Here is a 22,711-nt window from a genome sequence, read left to right as displayed (position 1 = left end):
CGCGCTGACCATTTCCGCTCTCCTTTTATACATGGCGGCATAAACAAATCGGTGACTTTAGTTTGGTAAGGTGAGTCTTTTACGCAATCAACGACGTCATAATTACTGTTCGGTTGAGGTCATAAGCTGTTAGACAAGCGTTAATCCCCACCTGCTGTTGCATACTTCCCCATGTATGATACTGATGGATGTAATCCCCCATTAATTAAATGTCGTTGGGTGTCAGCAAAGCGAGTTGCAAGTTGATACACGCTTCCTTGGCGACTGATATTGTGATGGCTAAGTCTGACAGTGAACGTTTGCATCCTGTTGTACCATCCATCAGGTTTTAGGATGCTAAAGTAAGACTTAACCGCAGTTACCGACGCTTTATTTCCATTCTTTTACGAAATCTTATTTTAACAAAAGCTACAACAGTTCTACAACAGCAACAACATATAAATTATAATTACCTGAAAATCGACGTTCCTCACCAGTGCATTTAACTTTTTTGATCATGTTTGTTCCAGCGTCTGTTGTGCATTGATTTGACTTGAGATGCATTTTATTGACATAATAAAATGGATCTGATAATTCTTATTGTTGCAGTTATTCATGTCATACCGAACTGTATTTTCTGACAAAAATTCAGGCACATTATTTACTAATTCTCGTGGGGTTTTTTTGTTGTTGTTTTTTAAGAGATTATAATTATACTGGTTTTGTGATATGATTTTACCTTTTCAGTCATTTCATTATTTACATGAGTCATTGAGAAGGGAAATCAGAGAGCAAAACAAAAGCATGTGTCATTGTCAAGATTAATATTATACTCATCAGATAGATTTTAAGCTCAGGAAATGAGTTTCAGTTTCAGTAGCTCAAGGAGGCGTCACTGCGTTCGGACAAATCCATATACGCTACATCACATCTACCAAGCAGATGCCTGACCAGCAGCATAACAGGAAATGAAAGATTTTGAAATGAAGTGTACCTAACATAAACTTGATACTGGTCCTCAAAAATCCTTTTGATATCTACCCCAACTGAAGCAATATTTGAAACAACTGGATTTAGATTTCAGGATATTGAACTTTAAAGTAATGCAGTTGCATGAAAACCACTTGATAAATGTAAAAACAACCATAGCATATTGAGAAAGGGCTTGATATTAAGCTTTAAAAGGGTCTGAAGACACATGACATCAGCCAAACTAATGTACTATTAATATTACTACTGTTTCCATTGTGAATATGTGCAGCATAAAATTTAAAATGTGCATGCATAGAGGGGAAAAAAATGTCATTGTGTGATCATATGTGCATGATGATTGCATACATTACATGCATATATTTTTTCTTGTCTTCTTAGAAATGTACTGCGTTTATGTATTCTGACAAAATGATTATAAATGTTGGTAATTTAACAGACTTCTTTCATACACGTATCAGTATATGCTTTCACATTGTAAATGAGAACATATTCTGTTATACAGGTTCCATAACAAGATTCCAGAATCCAGCATCGCTGGTGTACAACAGAGGTCTTGATAACCAATGCAACAGTCCTATAAGACTTTGGGAATCTTTTTGTTTGACTGAAAGTGACTGTGTCAACAACGGAAAATGAAGGACACACAGAACAATAACATCACTTCCCTCAAACAGCCGTTTTCCTCATGGACTGAGACTCCCACTGACATCTTCAAACAACAAGCAGATGGAGATGCTCAACCTGTCAGCAAAGCGCCCGCTCCTTCAGTGTTTCATACGCCGGACATCCTGTCTCGGTTCAAACCAGATCCGCTGTTAGCCATCACTCCAGAGAAGTCCCTGGGACGCACTCAAGCAGAGGACACTGGGAAGGACCACGGGTGTGGTGAAGGCGAGCGGAAAGGGAGACAAAGGGTTCGGTTTGCGCCAGGAACGCGCACTTCCCCTCCTTCCAAGATGTCTGTGACAGAGCCTGGGAACAAAGAGAATGTCACGACTTGTGAGGGAATAGGCGGCACGGACAATGTCAGCAAAGCTGCTGCTGCTGAGGAGGAAGAAGAGTGGATGCCCAGAAGTTTCTCTGCCATCAGCCAAAAGCTTTACCGGCCTGGGCGATACACTGACGGTGATGATGGTAGAGACTCAAAACTTTCTGGTTCCAAGTCCCCTGTTTCCTCTGCACCACAGAGGTCGACTGCAGGAACCCAAGGCAGCAAGACAGCACACACTTCGGTGGATCACTGTGTGAAAAGCATCACAAGTGAGTACTCCAGTTCACACCACCACAAAAAACCCATCACCGCAAAAATAGTGCGGCACAAGCCTGCCAAGGCATATGATGCCTGCGATGAAGAAGTCTCAAGCATGGAGCTCATGAAGGCCTTTGAGTGTTCTGCAGGTTTAGACACCCTCCCAAAGACTCCTCCACGAGTCCACAGCACATCCCCCTCACACCGTCGCAATTCTCCACATCTGCCTCGGAAAACAAGTCCGACCAGGTGTCGCCCTGTACCTTCTGGCAGTCCTTGCAGTCGTTCTCCGTCCCGAAGTCCCAGCCGACTCACACCTGTGAAAGGGCTCGAGTTTTTCACCCCAGAGGAGAAATCAGAGCCTGTAGTCAGAGTCATCAGGGAAGCCCCTTACCAACCTAAACGCAGTGACTATGTTTTCCCCTTTGATGATGGACAAGAAGAAAAACAGGATTATGACTCCAGTGTGGAGAATCCTCTGGCTCGACCGGAGTTCAACTCAGCATTGAAGATCAGTGAGGAGCTGAAGAGTGTTAAAGGGAAGCGACTGGACACGTGGGGTGCTGTATCGCAGAAGCTGAAAACGTGTGACAGAAAAAGGACTGAGATTCAAGAGAAGGTGAGACTGTGTGGTGTGTGTCTGTGTGTGTGTGTGTGTGTGCATGCGTGCTTGCGCATCTGTGTTTGTGTGTCAGAGTGTGTCTGCAGTTGAATATTTTGACTTTTTGTTTATATCATATGTCGTGTATGTCGTGCATGTTGACTATATCTTTGAATCTTTATTATGTGATGTGTGTGTGGATGTCTGTATGATCTGTGTGTGGATGTCTGTGTGTATACATGTCTCTGTGTCTAGAGATAGATCTGTTTCTGTGTACACATGTTTTTGATCAAGTGTAATGTGGAAATACTGAGAAAGCGCTTAGAAGTTTGCTTAATTATAATAACCTGTGTCTCCTGTGCACACATGACATATTGTAATCCATTAATTTTACAACACAGAACAAATCAAATGTGCATAAAGCGTATAGAACTGGAAGTGAAATTATTACGTATCATTAGCACATGTTTGCAATACCGTGGCATATGACAGCAGTGTTTGATATGAGAGTTACAACTGAGTGATCCGTATATTGTTTCAGCTGATCTCAGTTCTTACATCTCTTGGGTTTTTGGGTGGTTTTTTTTTTACTGTAATATTATACTCTACTCCACCCTTCTATATAATTTATAGTGTGTAGTGTGCCTGCAGGTAAAATGTCTCACGTCAGCACATCCAACCTGGCTCTGATCACTTCCTCTTTCCTTCCAACCACTCAACCCCCCCACTTCCCTCTCCGCTCTCCTCGCAGTTCACTGCTGTTTGATGTCAGGCCAACCCCTTGCTCCCTTTCCCCCCACCACCCTGCCCCTCTCTTGTCTTTGGTCAGTGCACCTGCTGCAGCCTCTGTGCCCAGCTGTTGGGGTGATGCGGTCTGCTGATGCGGTATGGGGGGTGATGCGGTATGCTGATGCAGTGTGGCGCATGCATATGTGGTTTGTTTGTTGGCCCCATTCCTTGGGACTGGAAGAGGTCTCGGCTAACTTGATAAAACTGTTCACAGTCCTACACTCCTTATACCACCCTGCTCTCTACATATTTTGTGAATTATATTAAGTAGCACTTGTTTCCTTATAAAAGCACTGTGGCAGAGTCGGAGAGGCATTGGACAGTGATCAGGGTTCAAGGTCCAGTTTAGGCATTGTCTGTGGGAAATGACGGGCGCAATAGCCGAGTGGTTAAAGCGGTTGGACTGTCAATCTGAGGGTCCCGGGTTCGAATCACGGTGACGGCGCCTGATGGGTAAAGGGTGGAGATTTTTACGATCTCCCAGGTCAACATATGTGCAGACCTGCTAGTGCCTGAACCCCCTTCGTGTGTATATGCAAGCAGAACATCAAATAGGCACGTTAAAGATCCTGTAATCCATGTCAGCATTCGGTGGGTTATGGAAACAAGAACGTACCCAGCATGCACACCCCCGAAAACAGAGTATGGCTGCCTACATGGCGGGGTAAAAACGGTCATACACGTAAAAGCCCACTCGTGTGCATACGAGTGAACGCAGAAGAAGAAGTCTGTGGGAAAGGCACATTACTCTGATTTTCCTCACTGCAGGTGTGAATTGGTAGGTGTCAGGGAAGGTTATTGTAACAGCAGGAGAGGATTGGGCCTTGCCTATCTATGCCAAGCCCTGGACACAATGCATACATATGAAATCACTGTCCTCCAGTGGCAGATAAAAGGCCATGGGACAGTTAATCTGTTTTAACTCTTTCACCGCCAACTTTCTTTGTGAAAAAACGCTTCCAGCGCCAAATGTTTTAGAAACGATGCTCTCAGTCGCAGGCTTCCGTTCATGTGAAAACAACACAATGGACTTATGCACTTGAAACACGGTCGGGGGGCAAAGGTTAGTCATCGTTCTATTGGTGGGGAAACTGGCTGCAGGTGGCCAGCTTTGTTACAAATTGAACAAGAGAGGCAAGGCCTTCAAGACTCACTTGTGATAAATTACGTCCCCTAGCATTAATTACAGAGTAATTTCCCTTCTTTACTGTCTGCATCAAAACGTTTGCAAAATAAATAAAACTTCCATGCTTAGCAAAAGAAGTTCCTGTTTGAACAAAAAAATGATAATGACTGCTCTAGTTGTTGGGTCAGAATATCAGATCAAAGTGCCAAGTTTAGAGAATACAAAAAATATAAATATAACAGTAAATGCAGTTTGCATATAATCAGGCTTCATTCTTTATTTTTTTGTGCCCATCCCAGAGGTGCAATATTGTTTTAAACAAGATGACTGGAAAGAACTGAATTTTTCCTATTTTTATGCCTAATTTGGTGTCAACTGACAAAGTATTCGCAGAGAAAATGTCAGTGTTTAAGTTTACCACGGACACACACACACACACACACACAGCCGAACACCGGGTTAAAACAAAGACTCACTTTGTTTACACAAGTGAGTCAGAAATGGTCTTATCAACATGACCCTCAATGTTGACAAAAGTCGCCTATGGGGGTGCACTGTCCAGTCAACTAAAGTCACCTATGGCGGTTAAAGAGTTAATTCTTTGATGATAATGCTACAGTGTAATCTGGTGCTTTGCAGGCCTCGTCCAGAGTGAACATTGGGATGCAGTCAGGGCTGTTCTCTGACCTGGTGGATGTCAAGGTGCCCCTTGATGACCTCTGCCAGACCATGGAGAAAGGGATACAACTCCGGGCGCCCTCACCCAAACCCTCCTCCGTTAAGGTAGTCACTAATGACAGCACGTTTTTTGTTTGTTTGCTTGTTTATTGGAGTGGAGTGATGGCCTAGAGGTAACGCGTACTCCAAGGAAGCGAGAGAATCTGAGTGTGCTGGTTCGAATCACGGCTCAGCCGCTGATATTTTCTCCCCCCTCCACTAGACCTTGAGTGGTAGTCTGGACACTAGTCATTCGGATGAGACGATAAACTGAGGTCCCGGGTGCAGCATGCACTTAGCGCACGTAAAAGAACCCATGGCAACAAAAGGGTTGTTCCTGGCAAAATTCTGTAGAGAAATCCACTTTGATAGGAAAAACAAATAAAACTGCACACAGGAAAAAATACCCCAAAAATGGGTGGCGCTGTAGTGTAGCGACGCGCTCTCCCCGGGGAGAGCAGCCCGAATTTCACACAGAGAAATCTGTTGTGATAAAAAGAACTACAAATACAAATACTTCAAATTAGACCCAGTTCAGGATTAGTTTTCAACAGTCATTCTAAATATCACTGGCAGTATCAAATGCACTGCAGACAACTAATGATTGTTGGGTTGTTTTTTTCTTGCCAAGAACGGAGTCTGAGTAGTGAAACACAAGTCTCTTTTGTCATAAACTGAACTTGCAATTTAAAGAAGATGGTAAAATATGTCTTTTTTTTTCTTTTCTTTTGACTGATTTTGTTAGATTGTTGAATTAATGTCATTCTTTCTCTCTGTTTTCTGATTCTGTTGCGCATAACAGCATATGATTATATTTCCATAATCCTTTCAACGAGGTGTCTGGTTTAAAATCTCACGTCAGTGGCTAAAGATTCTAATGATACACACCATTCTGTGAAAAGGATCTTTGACAATAACTCATGATTGGGCAAAAATGTAAGGTCCTTTGCTCATCAGTATCTGAACTCACTTTTCTTTCAGGCTCCCATCGGGAAAGAACCAGACCTGATGGAGTTCTTCTCCCCTGAATTACAGCAGGAGTTACCTGACCTGACGGTGACAGGAATTCAGCCAATCACAGAGAGTCTTACAACAGCCAACCCTATCCTCGCCTTCGACTTGTATCGACACAACCGTGCGTGGAACGGACTGACAGACAGCTGAACATTTGACCAGTTCCGTTTCTGCAAGAAATCAGGATCGTTAACATATGGGAAAATTTGTTCTTGCTCAGGATTTTTTATTGTCCATCTTTGTAACTTGAATAGCGGATAAAAGAAAAAGCCCAGGAAAAGCAGGGGGATGGGGAAGGGAGGGGAAATGGACTTTGAAAAACAAAGCAACCAACCGCCTCCCCCACCCACCCACCCCCCAAAAAAAAAAAAAAAAATTCATTCATGAGCCAAAAACCAGGTTGAAAATCATGTGGCACAGTGGGCTGGGAAAGGTTTTGGAAAAACATATTTTGCCCTGCACTTCAGGCTCTGGAAAAGCCTTAGAATTTTAATAAAGACCTTGACAATAAAACTGAGAACTTAATGCATTGGGTTATTTATTTATTTATTTTTATACAGGATGCTGATACAAACAACAAGAAAAAAAGATGAAAAATTCAACATTGATAACGATATATCTACCAGTCACTTTTTGCCTCTATCAGCGGTGCAGCAAGTGAATTTTAGATTCACTTTGGCTGTGTGTTTGGTGTGGAAACATTTCAGTCTAAATGGTCCAGAAAAAAAAAGCATGGAATTTTGTTGGGTGACATTTGAGGGAATCATGAATAAAGGTTCTCTTCACTTTCCTTTCATATGACCTTTTCCACTGTCGATGTGTGGTGTGAGGAGGCAGGGTGACAGCGGTGACAGCCAGTGGGAATCACAGGCACAGCAGAATCACAGGCAGTATTTTCTTCTCCTCCTCCACTAGACTCCAGGCTTTAGTGGTGGTCTGGACATCAGTCATTCGAATGAGATGTTTAACTCAGGCCCCATCTGTAGGTTGCACTTATTGCATGTAAAATTACTCATGGAAAAAAAGTTTGTTTTTTTTTCTGGCAAAATTTTATGAAAAATCCATGTATACTAAAACAAATGCAGACAGAAAAATAAAAAAGAAGAGATTTTTTTTTTTTTTTTTAATATTTTTTAAAAAAATGTGAATGGTGTTGCATCGTAAAGGCATGTTCTCCCTGGGGAGAGCAGCCCAAAGTTTTACACAGAGAGGAGGAGTTTGTATTATACTCCATGTTTGGTGTTACATATACTTACCATGTCAAACTGATGCAAACTAGGCCTATCGGTTTGCATCTATTATGACAAAGACAGGGTAATACAATACAAAACAATACAGTACAATACGATCAAGATTATGTTCTGTCTTTGGACAGAAATGTTTACTATTTTCAACAGAAGAATCGTTGACCCATTCTTTAAATTTATTATCAGTGTTGCTTACAGCCTAGCCAACCACACAGGACCAATTTCTCTCAACTTGCTCTCGACTTCATACAATCTGTGTGTGTATTAACTCATCATACATTTATAAATTTGTGTACATAACATGCTTTTGAGTTCAATATTTATTACAAGTGTTCCAAGGTAAAAAATAAATGTTTGTGTGTAGTAACTTATTATGCTACTTAAAAACATTACAAACTGCTGCTTAAATGATTACAAACTATGATATAATTATTATGCTATGTTTTTTTTACCTACAGAGGTTGAAAGACAGATTTGTGATAGTTTGACAGATATTGTTTGTTATGCTATGTAAATGAATATTATTTTTGTTAAAAAAATAAAAAGTGAATGCATAAATTCTCCCTCTCTGTCAGTATGGTATTATTTGAAGAGGCTGTCGATATATACATGTGAGATTTGAATGACACAAAGCACATCAAAGTTACAAGCACAGTCCATAAGGCATATGGACACGGACACAGAAAATAATCAACACACTCACAAGAGACTGTTCTCTTTAGCCTTTTAAGCCTCAGTGCATGACGCTGGCACACATGCACGCGCGCACACACGCACACACACACACACTAACACACACACACACAAATCATGTCTAAATGATTTATCACAAACAACAATTCAACAGCCTCACTTTCATGTATATATATGTAATTTCATGTATAATACATTATAGTGATTACATACAATCTTTTCAGCATAGAATAATCAGGGTAACATATTTAAAGAAAACACCATAGTTGCACTTTCATAAAAGCAATGAAATACTACCAACTGAACAACTGAATAGAAGAGGAAAACAAGATCAGGAGGAAATCTGTTCTTTAGACGCAAATGTGGAGTGATGGCCTAAAAGTATTGCGTCATCCAAGGAAGCGAGAGAATCTGAGCGCGTTGGTTCAAATCACGGCTCAGCGGCCAATATTTTCTCCCCCTCCACTAGACCTTGAGTGGTGGTCTGGATGCTAGTCATTCGGATGAGACGATAAACCAAGGTCCCATGTGCAGCACGCACTTGCGCATGTAAAAGAACCCACGGCAACAAAAGGGTTGTTCCTGGCAAAATTCTATAGAAAAATCCACTTCGATAGGAAAAACAAATGAAACTGCATGCAGGAAAAAATACAAAAAAATATGTGGTGCTGTAGTGTAGCAACGCGCTCTCCCTGGGGAGAGCAGCCCAAATTTCACACAGAGAAATCTGTTGTGACAAAAAGAAATACAAATACAAAAGTCAGAAAAGCAAAAAATGAAAAAGTTAGTAGAAAGTAATGCAGGAACTATCTCATTCTTTCATTTAAATCAAAACTCTCAGTCTCGTACCAATTTCAGATCAATTCTTCTATCTACAAAGACATAAAGAGAGACAAAACCAACAACAACAAAAATATTAATTTGAAAAAAGAAAAGAAAAGTTAAACGAAGCATTTAAGTATCAATTTTCTTGATTTTTTTCTCTTCCACTGTGCACATTAAAAAGCAACAACAATTAAAGAAGCATATGAACGATGCGCCACCAATATTCCAGCAGTGTACTGAGCACCGCCTTTTTTGATTAAAATAAACAGAAACATTCAAATCCTTCACCCAAAATGAATGACACGACAGCGAAACATGGTATTTTTCTAACACTTCTTTTATGAAAGTGACAACGACAGTTTCAGTTTCAGTAGCTCAAGGAGGCGTCACTGCGTTCAGACAAATCCATATATGCTACACCACATCTGCCAAGCAGATGCCTGACCAGCAGCGTAACCCAACACGCTTTGTCAGGCCTTGAGAAGAAAAAAAAAAGGGGAATAAATAATAGATAAGCTTACAGAAATAAATAAATAAATAATAATTATAATATTAAAAAAGGTAGTAGTAATAATAATAATTTTAAAAAAATAATAAAAAAAATAAATAAGACAACAATGATGATAAAAGACAACGACAAACCCTGACAAACAATGTTAAATTATTGTTATGGTCTGCTGCACAAATCATAACTATGCAATTGTAATAGATCAATATTGTAAATAAGACCCCCAAAAAATCAAAAAGATCAAAACAGAATTTCCAGAAGAAATGGTGAAAGTTAATCATGACTCTGTATGTAAAAGAATGTACCTGTAATTGTGTTCACTATTTGTATTGAAAAGCAATAAAAATAAGCACATATATAATTATTCTGGATGTTGTTTACGTATTCTTACTATAAAATGACAAAGTTACAACAACAACAACAACAACAAAAGTGAAAACATAGGTGGGAATATTTCTTTATCACACAAATTTCCACACAGGCATTTTGGCAACTAACTCATTTTCCCCCATTTTACTTTTTTTTTTTTTTTTTTTTTTTTTTTTAGTATTAAGACACACTTCAGTGGTCCTCACCGCAAATTTTTCAGTTCTACAAAAATCAGTCACTCACACCCGTGTGAATTATAAACATACATAATTATTACCCCCCCACAGTGCATTACAAATAATTCAAGGAATAATAAAATAACAATAAATAACAACATAAAACTCAGGTATACTCCCTCCAACACCCCTTGGATCACTTGAATACTCTTGTATATTAAGCAACATTCTGTTCACGTTACACCACCACTTGGTGTTCCTAAAAAGAATCCACAGCAACAAGAATAGTCTTTAACGTCATTCTGTCAGAAAAAAAATAAGTCCCCAGCAAATTTCTGTCAGAAAAAAAAAGTTCTGTTCCCAGCAAATTTCTGTAAGAAAAAAAAGTCCCCAGCAAATTTCTGTCTCCCCAGCAAATTTCTGTCAGAAAGTCCCCAGCAAATTTCTGTCCAGCAAATTTCTGTCAGAAAAAAAGTCCCCAGCAAATTTCTGTCGAAAAAAAAAAAAAAGTCCCTGACAAAAATATGTCAGAAAATAAACAAGCAGAATAATTGTCCCTGCCAAAATTTTCTCCAACAACAACGATAAAGAACGATAAAGAACCCTGATTTACAATGATAGAAACGGGGAGAGGGTGGAAGACGACAGACTGTGCTAAAAATAGACGACCCTTTGATAGTGAGGGGAAGGGAGAAAAGAGAGGGAGTTGACACGTTTAAAAGGTTAAAGGTCCATAGCCTTGTATGGCCACAGGGGGCAGTAAATTCATATACACTGTGTGAAGGGCTCCGCATTGGAATAGCCTTGAATGGCCACAGGGGGCAGTAAATTCATATACACTGTGTGAAGGGCTCCGCATTGGAATAGCCTTGAATGGCCACAGGGGGCAGTAAATTCATATACACTGTGTGAAGGGCTCCGCATTGGAATAGCCTTGAATGGCCACAGGGGGCAGTAAATTCATATACACTGTGTGAAGGGCTCCGCATTGGAAGGTGACGCCCAGTCCTCTCCTTCCTCCCATTTTTACCTCCCCCCAACCAAAGTCAGGTAACCCATTTACACCAGGATGGAGTGAGCAAAAAAAAAAAAAAAAAAGAAATCATAATAAAGTGACTTTCCAAAGGACGTTATGCCATAACCGGGCCTCCAACCGCTACCCTGACCACTGATGAATACTGTATCAAAAGTCCAATGCCTGTTTCTAGCCACTGCACTTCCTTTAACTCACTCCGAACAATGGAACACAATAGTATTCCTGAGATAAGGTAGCGTTCCAGATGACGGAACGCTATAGCGGTTTCGACAATTAAAATTTTTTCCATTGTTTTCCTCATGGCGTAGCATAACAGTCGCAGCTGCACTGGGCATTGCGAACATGTCAAGGGTCTAATGGAAAGTTTCTTCATGAGATTCCGTAACAACACACTCCACAGCGAGCCAGCGAGTTCAGGACCCCACACAACAAGCTAATCTGCATACATATCGAAAATGGCGTCGCAGGCGATACAAGTGGAGATTTTTGGAGCAAACTAGATCACAACAGCGGCTTTTACCGCTGCTGAAGTGACTGAAATGCTTCAAACTGAAAGTTTTGACATCGACAAGGATGATGAAGACGTTGAATAAAGTATCTGCAGTGAAGAAAACTACCAACAAGTAGGTACTGATAGTGATTCAGCTTCTGAGAGCAGTGAAGAGGGAGGGGGTGGGCGTTCACATGACGTGGAAGAGGGGTCAGTGGGTCAAGTACAGTGAGTTTGATTCAGTTACTTTGTTTTGCATTTTTGTTATTTTTTTCCTGACCCTAACAAATGGGTGGTCTGTAGGGAAAAGCAAGGGAGAGAACTATTCGTCCGGAGTGAGTTAAGCAAATTGCATAAGGGTGGAGAGAGAGAGAGTGAGTGAAGGGGGAGGGGGTGAGGGGTGGGGCAGGTTGGAATAAAATGAAATCAACGAAAGCCCCGCCAACCACGAAAAGGCATTTCAGAGCTGATAACTCTATCAGTCAAAGAAAAAAACAAAAAGTTTATCTCGTATCTTGTTCAGACTATGTAAAATTCAAAACAATCAAAAAACAAAACAAAACAAAAACAAACAAAAAAACCCAACAACAACGGGAGGAGAGACAGATAAAACCCTTGGTCGTATGATTTTGTTTTGCTTCTGATTAAAAATGTAAATTATTATCCATACATATTTTCTTGGCATATTTTGCAAATATCAACTGTGCACTTCTGTATCAATGCTTGCATCATAAAAGCATAAATATGTTGTCTTTGGAAGAAGAAGAAGGTATCACTATCAGCAATGGTTAAAAACAACAACAAACAAACAAAAAAAAAACTACCTGATTATCCAAAACAAAACATATGGGCTCAAAACAAACCAAACAGCTCCTTAAAATGAGTAAAAAATGAAAAATTAAAAAAGTGGTTCAATCTCACCAAACTAAATGTACAGCCTCAACTTCACGTAAAGTTTTCAGTTGCAGTTTCAAGGTGGCATCAGTTTGATCAAAGCATGCGGACGGATCCATATACGCTATGAGATATCTGCTTTAAACAAAAAGAGGAAAAAAGACCGAAGCAGATGCCTGACCAGTATATAAACCTGTGCTGGTCGGGCCTTCAGAATCTACCATAGGTATCTAGGTAAAAAACATCAAAAACAAACTGTTGTTGTTAACTAAAATGAGTAAGAAATATAATGAATATTTCACACAAAAAACTCGCTGTTGAGACCAGAAATAACTTATTCATTACAATACCACACCACACTTCATACAATAAAAAAAACCCATTAAGTCAAGACCATGAGCGTTTCCAAGTAAACCTGACATTGTTTTCTGTATGAGCAGTTTGGACTGCAGATTCTGATGGGTGTTACATTCATAATTCGTGTGGCATTTTGGCCTGTGGAATTGCAGACCTATGCCATGGCAGATCTGTGGATGGCACTCCACCCTCGCCCCTTCTCCCTTCACTTCTCCCGGCTATCAGATCATTTTGACGATATGTTATGAGACTTCTGGGGTTTCTGTTAATTTACTCTTTCACCACCAACTTTCTATGTGAAGAGCACTTCCCACTGCCAATATTTTAGAAATCATGCTCTCATGCTTGGTTCATGTCAAAACAACACAAAGGACTTGATCACTTCAAACTTGGTCAGAGGGCAAAGGTTAGTCGATGTTCTATTGGCAGGAAACTGGCTGCAGCTGTCGAGCTTTGTTACAATGTGAACAAGAGAGGCAAGGCCTTCAAGACTCACTTGTGATAAATTAAGTCCCCTAGCATTAATTACAGAGTAATTTCCCTTTTTTTACTATCTGCACCAAAACGTTTGCAAAATAAATAAAACTTCCATGCTTAGCAAAAGAAGTTCCTGTTTGAACAAAAAATGATAATAATGACTGCTCTTGCTGTTGGGTCAGAATATCAGATGAAAGTGCCAAGTTTAGAGAATACAAAAAATATAAATATAACAGTATATGCAGTTTGCATATAATTAGGCTTCATTTTTTTTTTTTTTTTGTGCCCATCCCAGAGGTGCAATATTGTTTTAAACAGGATCACTGAAAAGAAGTGAATTTTTCCTATTTTTATGCCTAATTTGGTGTCAACTGACAAAGTATTTGCAGAGAAAATGTCAATGTTAAAGTTTACCACGGACACACACACACAGACAACCGAACACTGGGTTAAAACATAGACTCACTTTGTTTACACAAGTGAGTCAAAAATGGTCTTATCTAAATTATCAACATGACCCCTCAATGTCAACAAAAGTCGCCTGTGGCGGTGCACTGTCTCGTCAACTCAAGTCGCCTATGGCAGTGAAAGAGTTAAAGGAAGCAGCATTTAGGCCCATACAGTACAGACTGCATAAACTGCTAATGTATGAACACAAACTGGTTGATGTCAATGTGATCAGCAAAAGTGTGCATCGCATATTTCGAAAACAACACAATGGTTAGTTAGCAGTGTGTTCTGTTTTGACAGTTAGTGCTTCAAATTTGCTAAAACACGCTGTGTTATAAACTGTATCATTCTGCTTCAGTTTACAGAAACCTATGGAAGATTGGTAACAATGTATCCTGAGAAACATCTTGTATGTGTGTGTGTGTGTGTGAGAGAGAGAGAGAGAGAGAGAGTGTATAACCTGCATGTATACATCTGTAAAGTGTGCACATATGTGTGTGCATTATATGCTTACATGTAGTATGCACATGTATGCATACATCAATGTGTGTATGGACCCCTATCCAACAGACCACATACAGTTAATTTTTTTTTTCTTGTTTCATAATTCTCATTATTGTAACTATTCCATAAATACTTCCCACAACAAGTTTCTAAAAATCTACAATTCCCTGTAAAAAACAAACAAACAAAAAAAAACAAAAAAAAACCCAACCACTTCTTCTGTCACAAAACTCCACAAACAGTTTTGATAGCAAATTTCTAAAAATCTACAATTTCCTGTAAAACCATTCACTCCACACTTCTGTCATAAAACTCAGCAAACATTTATAAAAAAAAAATAAAATAAATTTTTTTTTTTTTTTTTACATATGACGGCAGCAATCAAGATTACATGGTCCACACTTGTCCCAAACCTGTGTACACAAAGAGAACACTGATTCATAAAACCATTTGTCCCAGGCCACACACACACACACACACACACACTCCCAAATGTCACTCCCAATCCCCCCTACCCCAACACTCCCCACCAACCCTCACCCAATCACAATCGTCGACGCTTTACCGCAGGCTTTCCCGATGGACTTCTCTCCCCTGAAACTTGCAGCGGGGAAAAACCACCACCACCACCACCGCTAGCATTGTTGTTGTTGCTGCGAGTGAACTCAGGGACGTTGAAATACTCCTTGAAAACAGCCGCCATAGCGACGTCAACGCTGCTGGTTTTCAGCGCCTGCAGCCGAGACTCCAAGACCTCGGCAGTGAAGCGAGCGAGGGCGGGGTGGGTGATGAGAAGCTGGAGGGCATGGAGGGGGCAGTCGGGGGTGCGCTCCGCCAGGTAGACCAGCAGGGAGTCGAAGAACACCTGGATGCATTCGTCTGCCGAGCAGGTGTCTGTGAGGGCAAAGGGGAGAGAGGGTTGGTCAGACAGGGGAAGGTGTGTGGGGGGGCGGTTGTGGGGGGGTGGGAAGAGAGGATGAGCATTATTGTACTATCATCTGGGTTTTTTGAGGGTTTTTTCACCAAAAAGAAAACATACTACCACCACCCTCACCCGCCACAAACACCAACACCCCTCACCACCATCCACCACAAACACCTAGTACCCATAACCTACCAATACAACACACCATCACCAGCTACACCTACCACCCACAATAACCTCCCACCCACCCACACCCACCCACTCAACGCAATACCCACCACCAACAACCACCCACCACCAACTACTACCACCTAACTACACACCCACCATCCACACAAACAACACCCACTATGACATTTTCTACCTTGTGTTGTATTATATTGTATTGTATTGTATTGCCTTTATGAATGGCTCTATTCCTGAACATACTGCACTGCACTGTGTTGTATTGTATTGTATTGTATTCTGTTCTGTTGCCTTCAAAGCTCTATTCCTGAACATGTTGTATTGTAATGCATTGCATTGCATTGCACTGCATTGCATTAGATTGTACTGTATTGTATTGTATTGTATTGTATTGTATTGTATTGTATTGTATTGTAATGTATTAATAGGGGGAAGGTGGCAGAATGGTTAAGATGCTCAGTCCATGTGGGTGTGGGTTCGAATCCTGTTCTCACCCAAGTGTGACTGGAAAATCAAACTATGGTCATTCAGATGCGATGATAAAACCGAGGTCCCGTGTGCAGCATGCACTTGGCGCACTGAAAAAGAACCCATGGCAACGAGAGTGTTGTCCTCCGGCAAAATTCTGATGAAGAAATCCACTCCTACAGGTATACAAATATATAAGCATGCACTCAAGGCCTGACTAAGCGTGTTGGGTTATGCTGCTGGTCAGGCATGTGCCTAGCAGATGTGGTGTAGTGGACATGGATTTGTCTGAATGCAGTGACGCCTCCTTGAGGAACTGAAACTGAAATTGTATCGTATCGTATTGTAGTATATTCTATTCTATTGCCTTTAACTAGTTAAGGCCCTATTCCTGGACATACTGTATTATATTGTACTGTACTGCACTGAACTACATTGTATTGTATTGCCCATGAGGCGTCTATTCCTGAACGTATAATCATAAAACATGTCACCCACCAAATAGTTAAGAGTGACAACTCTCTCCATTCACAAGGCACACAACTTCCAAGTCAGTGCTGCTTATGCTACCGATTCAGCTAGCACAAAGGTAAATAAAAGGTACATTGGAACTAACCCAGAAACTTCCTCAAAAAGGAAGTGCCGGGCCTGTCCTTATACTGATCATTTGACATGTGCACACAGCAGCAAAGACAGAAGAAATGTCCAAACACAAATTCTGTGTGGCTTGTTCAGGATTAAAGAGGCAATGCCAATCTTGAATAAAAGCTAATTTGTGTTTGCACATTTCTTCTGTCTTTGCTGCTGTGTGCACATGTCAAATGATCGGCACAAGGACAGGCCTGGCGTTTCCTTTTTTGAAGAAGTGTCTGGGTTTGTTCCAATGTACCTTTTATTTACCTGTGTGCTAGTTGAACCGGTAGCGAAAGTAGCACTGACTTGAAGTTGTGTACCTTGTGAATGGAGAGAGTTACCACTCTTTACTGTTTGTTAATCATTTCATCTCCTGGCCTCATTGTTTGTTAATGTCACCCACCAGCCCCAATCAGTGGCAGCCCAAGGCTGGGCAGCCCCAGTTTCTCGCTGGCGTGCTTCAGACAGTTGATGTAGGTACACAGCAACATCTTGCGCTGCTGAATGCCGCAGCTGGCTGTGGTGGAGGAGGAAGCGTCAGTCTCTTGTGGCACCACCACATGGAGGATATGGGAGATCAGGGCAGGTAAGCGTCCTCCGGCTGGTGTGTCAAGAACTTCGCACACCTTGTGGAGTGGGAGGGAGCAGGAGTGGACAAAGAGGTAGGTTCGGTTAACACTTATTTTATCTTTGATGCATACATTAACATGAATCTAGTTGTGTTTTTGATCAATGCTGGCAGACGGGCAGGTTTTGGTTAAAACTTATTTAATTTTTGATGCATGCATTATCAGATTATGATAGGTTTAGCTATGTTTTTTATCATGTTCTTTTCTAAAATCCTCCATGCCCTAATGAGGGTCACAGATTAATGAAATCATGAATCTTGAATCTCTTGTGTGTGTGTGTGTGTGTGTGTGTGTGTGCGCGCGCGCGCTCGCGCGTGTGCGCGCGCATATTGTGTCTGTGTGGTGTGCATGTGCGAAAGAAACAATCACTCCTAGCCTCCGAAACAAAGCATATGATGATAAAATTGCTAATGTTATGTTCATCTTCATACCGAAATCAGACCAAACAAATGGCCAAGCAGTCAAATCACAAAAGTAAATAAAGCTTACACTAAGGTTCACCTCATCACACATAAGAGAGGGGAATGGTACAGATGGATTATCAGGGCTGAAGATTCAAAAGCAGACTCTTCAGGAACTTTGTTCACGGATTAAATTAAAACATATCTTCTTGTTCATTCGTGGGCTGCAACTCCCACATTCGCTCGTGTATATATATATATACATGAGTAGGCTTTTACGTGTATGACCGTTTTTACCCCCCATGTAGGCAGCCATATTCCATTTTCGGGGGTGTGAAAGCTGGGTATATTCTTGTTTCCATGACCCACCAAACGCTGACATGGATTACAAGATCTTCAATGTGCATATCTGATCCTCTGCATGCGTATACACACAAACGGGGTTCAGGAACTAGCAGGTCTGCACATATGTTGACCTGGGAGATCGGAAAAATCTCCAGCCTTCAGTGTTACCCACCAGGCGCCGTCACCAAGATTAAAACCCCGGGCCCTCAGATTGAAAGTCCAACGCTTTAACCACTTGGCTATTGCACCGCTCATACATGTATTCATACAAGTAAGTATGGGAGATGCAACCCACAATGAACCACAGAAGAAGTTTCATATTTGTATTTGTATTTGTATTTCTTTTTATCACAACAGATTTCTCCATGTGAAATTCAGGCTGCTCTCCCCAGGGACAGCGCGTCGCTACACTACAGCGCCACCCATTTTTTTGGTATTTTTTCCTGTGTGCAGTTTTGTTTGTTTTTCCTATCGAAGTGGATTTTTCTACAGAATTTTGCCAGGAACAACCCTTTTGTTGCCGTGGGTTCTTTTACATGCGCTAAGTGCATGCTGCACACGGGACCTCAGTTTATCGTCTCATCCGAATGACTAGCGTCCAGACTACCACTCAAGGTCTAGTGGAGGGGGAGAAAATATCAGTGGCTGAGCCGTGATTCGAACCAGCGTGCTCAGATTCTCTTGCTTCCTAGGCGGATGCGTTACCTCTAGGCCATCACTGCACTTTAAAGCCGTCTCACCTGCAGCCCCCTGGGGTTACGCCTGAGGAAGTCCCGACACGCCTGAGCGAACCCTGACCCTGCTGACTTGGCCACGCTCTGCGCGGCAGGGCCCCTGTGATGCAGGTGACCATCTGTGGTCACCACGATGGCGTTGGTGGTTGACGTGGTGATGTCGTTGGTAACCACTGTCACCTGCAGCACGTTCTCCAGCAAGAACGCAAATCGCCCACTGAAAGAAAAAAAAATAAAAGAAAGAAAGATATATATATATATATATATGTATATATGGAGTGATATATATGTGGAGTGATTACCTAGAAGTAATGCGTCCACCTAGGAAGCGAGAGAATCTGAACGCACTGGTTCGAATCACGGCTCAGCCGCCGATATTTTCTCCCCCTCCACTAGACCTTGAGTGGTGGTCTGACGCTAGTCATTCGGATGAGACGATAAACCGAGATCCCATGTGCAGCATGCACTTAGTGCACGTAAAAGAACCCACGGCAACAAAAGGGTTGTCCCTGGCAAAATTCTGTAGAAAAATCCACTTCGATAGGAAAAACAAATAAAACTGCACACAGGAAAAAATACAAAAGAATGGGTGGCACTGTAGTGTAACGACACGCTCTCCCTGGGGAGAGCAGCCTGAATTTGACACAGAGAAATCTGTTGTGATAAAAAGAAATACAAATACAAATATATATATATATGTCATTGTGTGTGTGTGTGTGTGTGTGTGTGTGAGTGTGTGTGTGTGAAATAATTATATTCAAATATGGCAGAAAGCCTTGGGAAATAGTAATGGAAACAAAAGGGTTGTCCCTGGCAAAATTCTGTAGAAAAATCCACTTCGATAGGAAAAACAAATAAAACTGCACACAGGAAAAAATACAAAAGAATGGGTGGCACTGTAGTGTAACGACACGCTCTCCCTGGGGAGAGCAGCCTGAATTTGACACAGAGAAATCTGTTGTGATAAAAAGAAATACAAATACAAATATATATATATGTCATTGTGTGTGTGTGTGTGTGTGTGTGTGTGAGTGTGTGTGTGTGAAATAATTATATTCAAATATGGCAGAAAGCCTTGGGAAATAGTAATAGAAACTTTAAGACATTCTGGAAGAGAAAATTATATTTCCAATCTGCCCGATAGTTACATCTCATCATTAACGCAGTTCAGGTGTAGTAGTCAAAAATCACCTGTTGAGACTGGTAGACGTCACAATGTTCCACGTGAATTGTATATTTGTCATCACTGCGAAATGGATGTGATGTGGGATCAATTTCATTTTATCATGGAATGCCTGAAATTTGCAGATCGAGAGTGTGTATGAATTCGGGAAATACATCAAAAAAAAAAAAAAAAAAAAAAGATTATAAGATGATATGACCGCTGTATTTTTTTCTTCTGTTTTTATCACCAGTTTCATTGTTTTATTTGTTGTTTGCATTTCAGGTTTTGGTGTATAATACCAATGTCGATACTTTATAACCTCTCTACCCACTATAGGGGTCAAGGAAATATTCAACCCCCCCCCACCCCCCCACCCCACCCCTGCCTCCCCTATCCCCCCATCCTATTCCATTAATATTGTAAATGTTTTGTTGTAGCGAAGTCTGTACGCATGCTATTAGAAGAGTACACTTCATAACCTTCTGCCTGTTGTGCTCAATATTTCACTCTTAGTGTATACTGCTGCATTGTACTATCCGTGGAAGTCATTTAGTCTTTTGTGAAGGACTATGACTCTCAACCTATGAGGCAAGATTGCACTGGCACTTAGTGTTGCAGCCTTGAGGACTAGTTGGCCTTTGAGAACCATCCCAATGCCGACTGTCCTAAAACCCTCCTGGTTGAGATAGTGGGGATGTAACTTGGGCAAGGCACTCTCCACCATAATCAAATTCTAGCCCAGATAGTCAGGACAGCAGTTCTCTCCTCTGCTGTTCTGATGGTCATAGTCAGACAAGACTGACTATCATACATCATGCATTGTCATTGAATGAATAACATTTGCATAAACCAAACCACAAAAAAACGAAAACAAAAAAAGTTACCTCTGAGCAAACTGCCCGGTCAGTGTAAGGGAGGGCACTCGGGGCGTGCTGTGAGCGGGGTAATCGGCTGCAGCCACCTCAGGACTTGTGCGAGTCGCCATTCTGGTGCTGCTGCCACCGCTAGGTCCTGGCACCGGGGAGGCATGACCTTGTTCGTGACCTGGCTTCAAGTTTTGTGCCGACACATTGCTGCTTGTGCGTGCACTGATTCTGGCCCACACACTTCCCCCACTCAGCGTCAGCACCTGTGGATCCTCGCCTCTCCCCGAATCCGTCAACAGACTGGAGAAAGGGCTCGGCCACTGGTGCCCACCTCCCAGTTCATGACTGATACTGTCAATGCTGCCTGTTGGCGTGGCTTTTGATGGTGATGGACGAAGGGTGACGTTTTGAAAGGGGTTGCTGCTGCCCATGGCGGAAGGGAACGAGTTGTTGAGCCGAGTATTGCGAGCGGGGGATTGTGAAGGTGTCGCACTGGCATTACCGGTGCCAGGGAGCATGGGAAGAGAGGCACTGCTGACAGGCACGAGCAGAGAGAGACGCGGAGAGCGCCGGGTCGACGACTGTGGCGAGGTCGCTGCGCTGTTGCGTGTGAACTTTCGTAACCGACCCCCGTCTTTCCGGACCTGTCTCCAGGACGCTGACCTGGTTTGATGCGAGTCGTTTATCTCCAAGTCTGAGTCTGACTCTGATGGGGTTCTCTGTTGCCGCTTTCTCCGGTCACGGGGAGATCCTGGGTTTTGTAACTTTCTCTTTGCTGCACCTCTTCTGGCACTGCTGGGCCCACTGTCCGTGCTCTGTCTGGGGCTGGCAATTCTTTCTGATCGTCGAGTTTCATAGATTCTAGTGCTGGTCCTTGTCTCTCTTTCTTCCAGTGATGGCTTCTTCCCCATGGACGGGCCATCCTCCTCCTCCAAGTGAGAGGAGGAGCGACGTTTGGACGTGCTCTCTCGCAAAATGCGGGCAGCCGTTTTGGCATCTCGGAGAATCTTTCGGGACGTTTCCACAAACTGGGAGGCCGCCTGCCTTGCAGCTTGCCGCAGTGTTCTCGCAGACAGGGACATACCCTCCAACGCCGTTTTTGTGGGTGGGGAAGAAAGTGGAGGCTGGGCGGCTCTTCTCTTTCTTCCCTCTCGTCTGCTGGCTGCGTTGTCTGATTCCGATCCCGATTCGAAGATACCGAACCGCGTCCTGTTCGGGGAGAAGTTTATCCCGTCCGAAGGTCTGCTGCGCTTTGACGGAGATTGTTTCGGTGAGGGTGGTCGCTTCCTTGCCAAGCGATATGCCTCGGGTGACATCTCCTGTCTGCGGGGCAGCCTTCTCTGGGAGGTTTCAGATGGTCTGTAGTCTGCAGCAGGAGGGTTGGAGCGAGTCCGCGCTCGTGATCGAGACATCTGCGTCTCGCGCTGCTTCACCAAAGTTCTGGAGGTGTGTGAAGTAACTCGCTCAGTGTCGTAGTCTGATTCACCCCCTTCATTCTCCTCCTCCTCTTCTTCCTCCTCCTCCTCTACGCTTTCGCTCCCACTATGATCGCCCTCACTGCTCTCTTCAGACACAGTGAACTCCGAGTCAGACTGTGGCCTGGTGCGGGGCGGGGTGATGGTGGACAAAGACCCGTCGTCACTCACCCCACCCCTCATCCCCTCCTCCCCGCTCCCTTCTCCCGCTGTCTCATAAGTCTCCTCCTCCTTTGCACCCCTCAGCCCATCTCCCTCCCCTTCCACATGACTCCTGATTCCTCTGGCATCTGACTTTACAATACTCCTGTTGGGCGGTGGTGCCTGCTGCTGCTGCCTTGATCTGCCTGAAGTTGGCAAACTCACAGGAGTCAAAGCCGGAGTCTGGCC

At 42.5% G+C, this 22,711-nt stretch overlaps 2 protein-coding genes across 3 annotated transcripts; one reads left to right on the top strand and one right to left on the bottom strand.

The window, feature by feature from the left end:
* The first annotated feature begins 11 nt into the window (after positions 1-11).
* LOC143302092 (uncharacterized) lies at positions 12-6,817 on the top strand. 2 transcript variants are annotated; one of them, XM_076616611.1, is made up of 4 exons: positions 12-65; positions 1,475-2,840; positions 5,377-5,520; positions 6,436-6,817. In XM_076616611.1, the coding sequence occupies exons 2-4, from the start codon at positions 1,605-1,607 to the stop codon at positions 6,616-6,618; spliced, it is 1,563 nt and encodes a 520-aa protein (XP_076472726.1). In that variant the 5' UTR covers positions 12-65; positions 1,475-1,604; the 3' UTR covers positions 6,619-6,817. The 2 variants fall into 2 exon arrangements, with proteins under 2 accessions (XP_076472726.1, XP_076472725.1); XM_076616610.1 differs by having other exon boundaries at positions 13-70.
* Positions 6,818-8,658: 1,841 nt separating this feature from the next.
* Positions 8,659-22,509, bottom strand: LOC143301987 (uncharacterized). The gene is made up of 4 exons (XM_076616470.1): positions 20,865-22,509; positions 18,822-19,032; positions 17,110-17,332; positions 8,659-15,388 (listed from the first exon to the last, which is right to left on the bottom strand). Exons 1-4 carry the CDS (start codon positions 22,502-22,504, stop codon positions 15,039-15,041), a joined length of 2,424 nt encoding a protein of 807 aa, XP_076472585.1. The 5' UTR covers positions 22,505-22,509; the 3' UTR covers positions 8,659-15,038.
* Positions 22,510-22,711: the final 202 nt, after the last annotated feature.

Source organism: Babylonia areolata, chromosome 28 (genome assembly GCF_041734735.1).
Source record: "Babylonia areolata isolate BAREFJ2019XMU chromosome 28, ASM4173473v1, whole genome shotgun sequence".
NCBI classification, from domain to species: domain Eukaryota; kingdom Metazoa; phylum Mollusca; class Gastropoda; order Neogastropoda; family Buccinidae; genus Babylonia; species Babylonia areolata.
The sequence above is the reverse complement of the archived record's forward strand: the minus strand, read 5'-3'. Positions and strand labels throughout refer to the sequence as shown.

Bases quoted from the DNA above. Each gene is read 5' to 3' on its own strand.
- LOC143302092 (XM_076616611.1), top strand. From the start codon at position 1,605: ATGAAGGACACACAGAACAATAACATCACTTCCCTCAAACAGCCGTTT. The intron at 2,841-5,376 runs GTGAGACTGTGT...GGTGCTTTGCAG, and splicing joins GGACTGAGATTCAAGAGAAG to GCCTCGTCCAGAGTGAACAT. The intron at 5,521-6,435 runs GTAGTCACTAAT...CTTTTCTTTCAG, and splicing joins CCAAACCCTCCTCCGTTAAG to GCTCCCATCGGGAAAGAACC.
- LOC143301987 (XM_076616470.1), bottom strand. From the start codon at position 22,504: ATGAGGGGTGGGGTGAGTGACGACGGGTCTTTGTCCACCATCACCCCG. The intron at 19,033-20,864 runs GTAACTTTTTTT...TTTTTCTTTCAG, and splicing joins ACCGGGCAGTTTGCTCAGAG to TGGGCGATTTGCGTTCTTGC. The intron at 17,333-18,821 runs GTGAGACGGCTT...CCACTCCACAAG, and splicing joins GTAACCCCAGGGGGCTGCAG to GTGTGCGAAGTTCTTGACAC.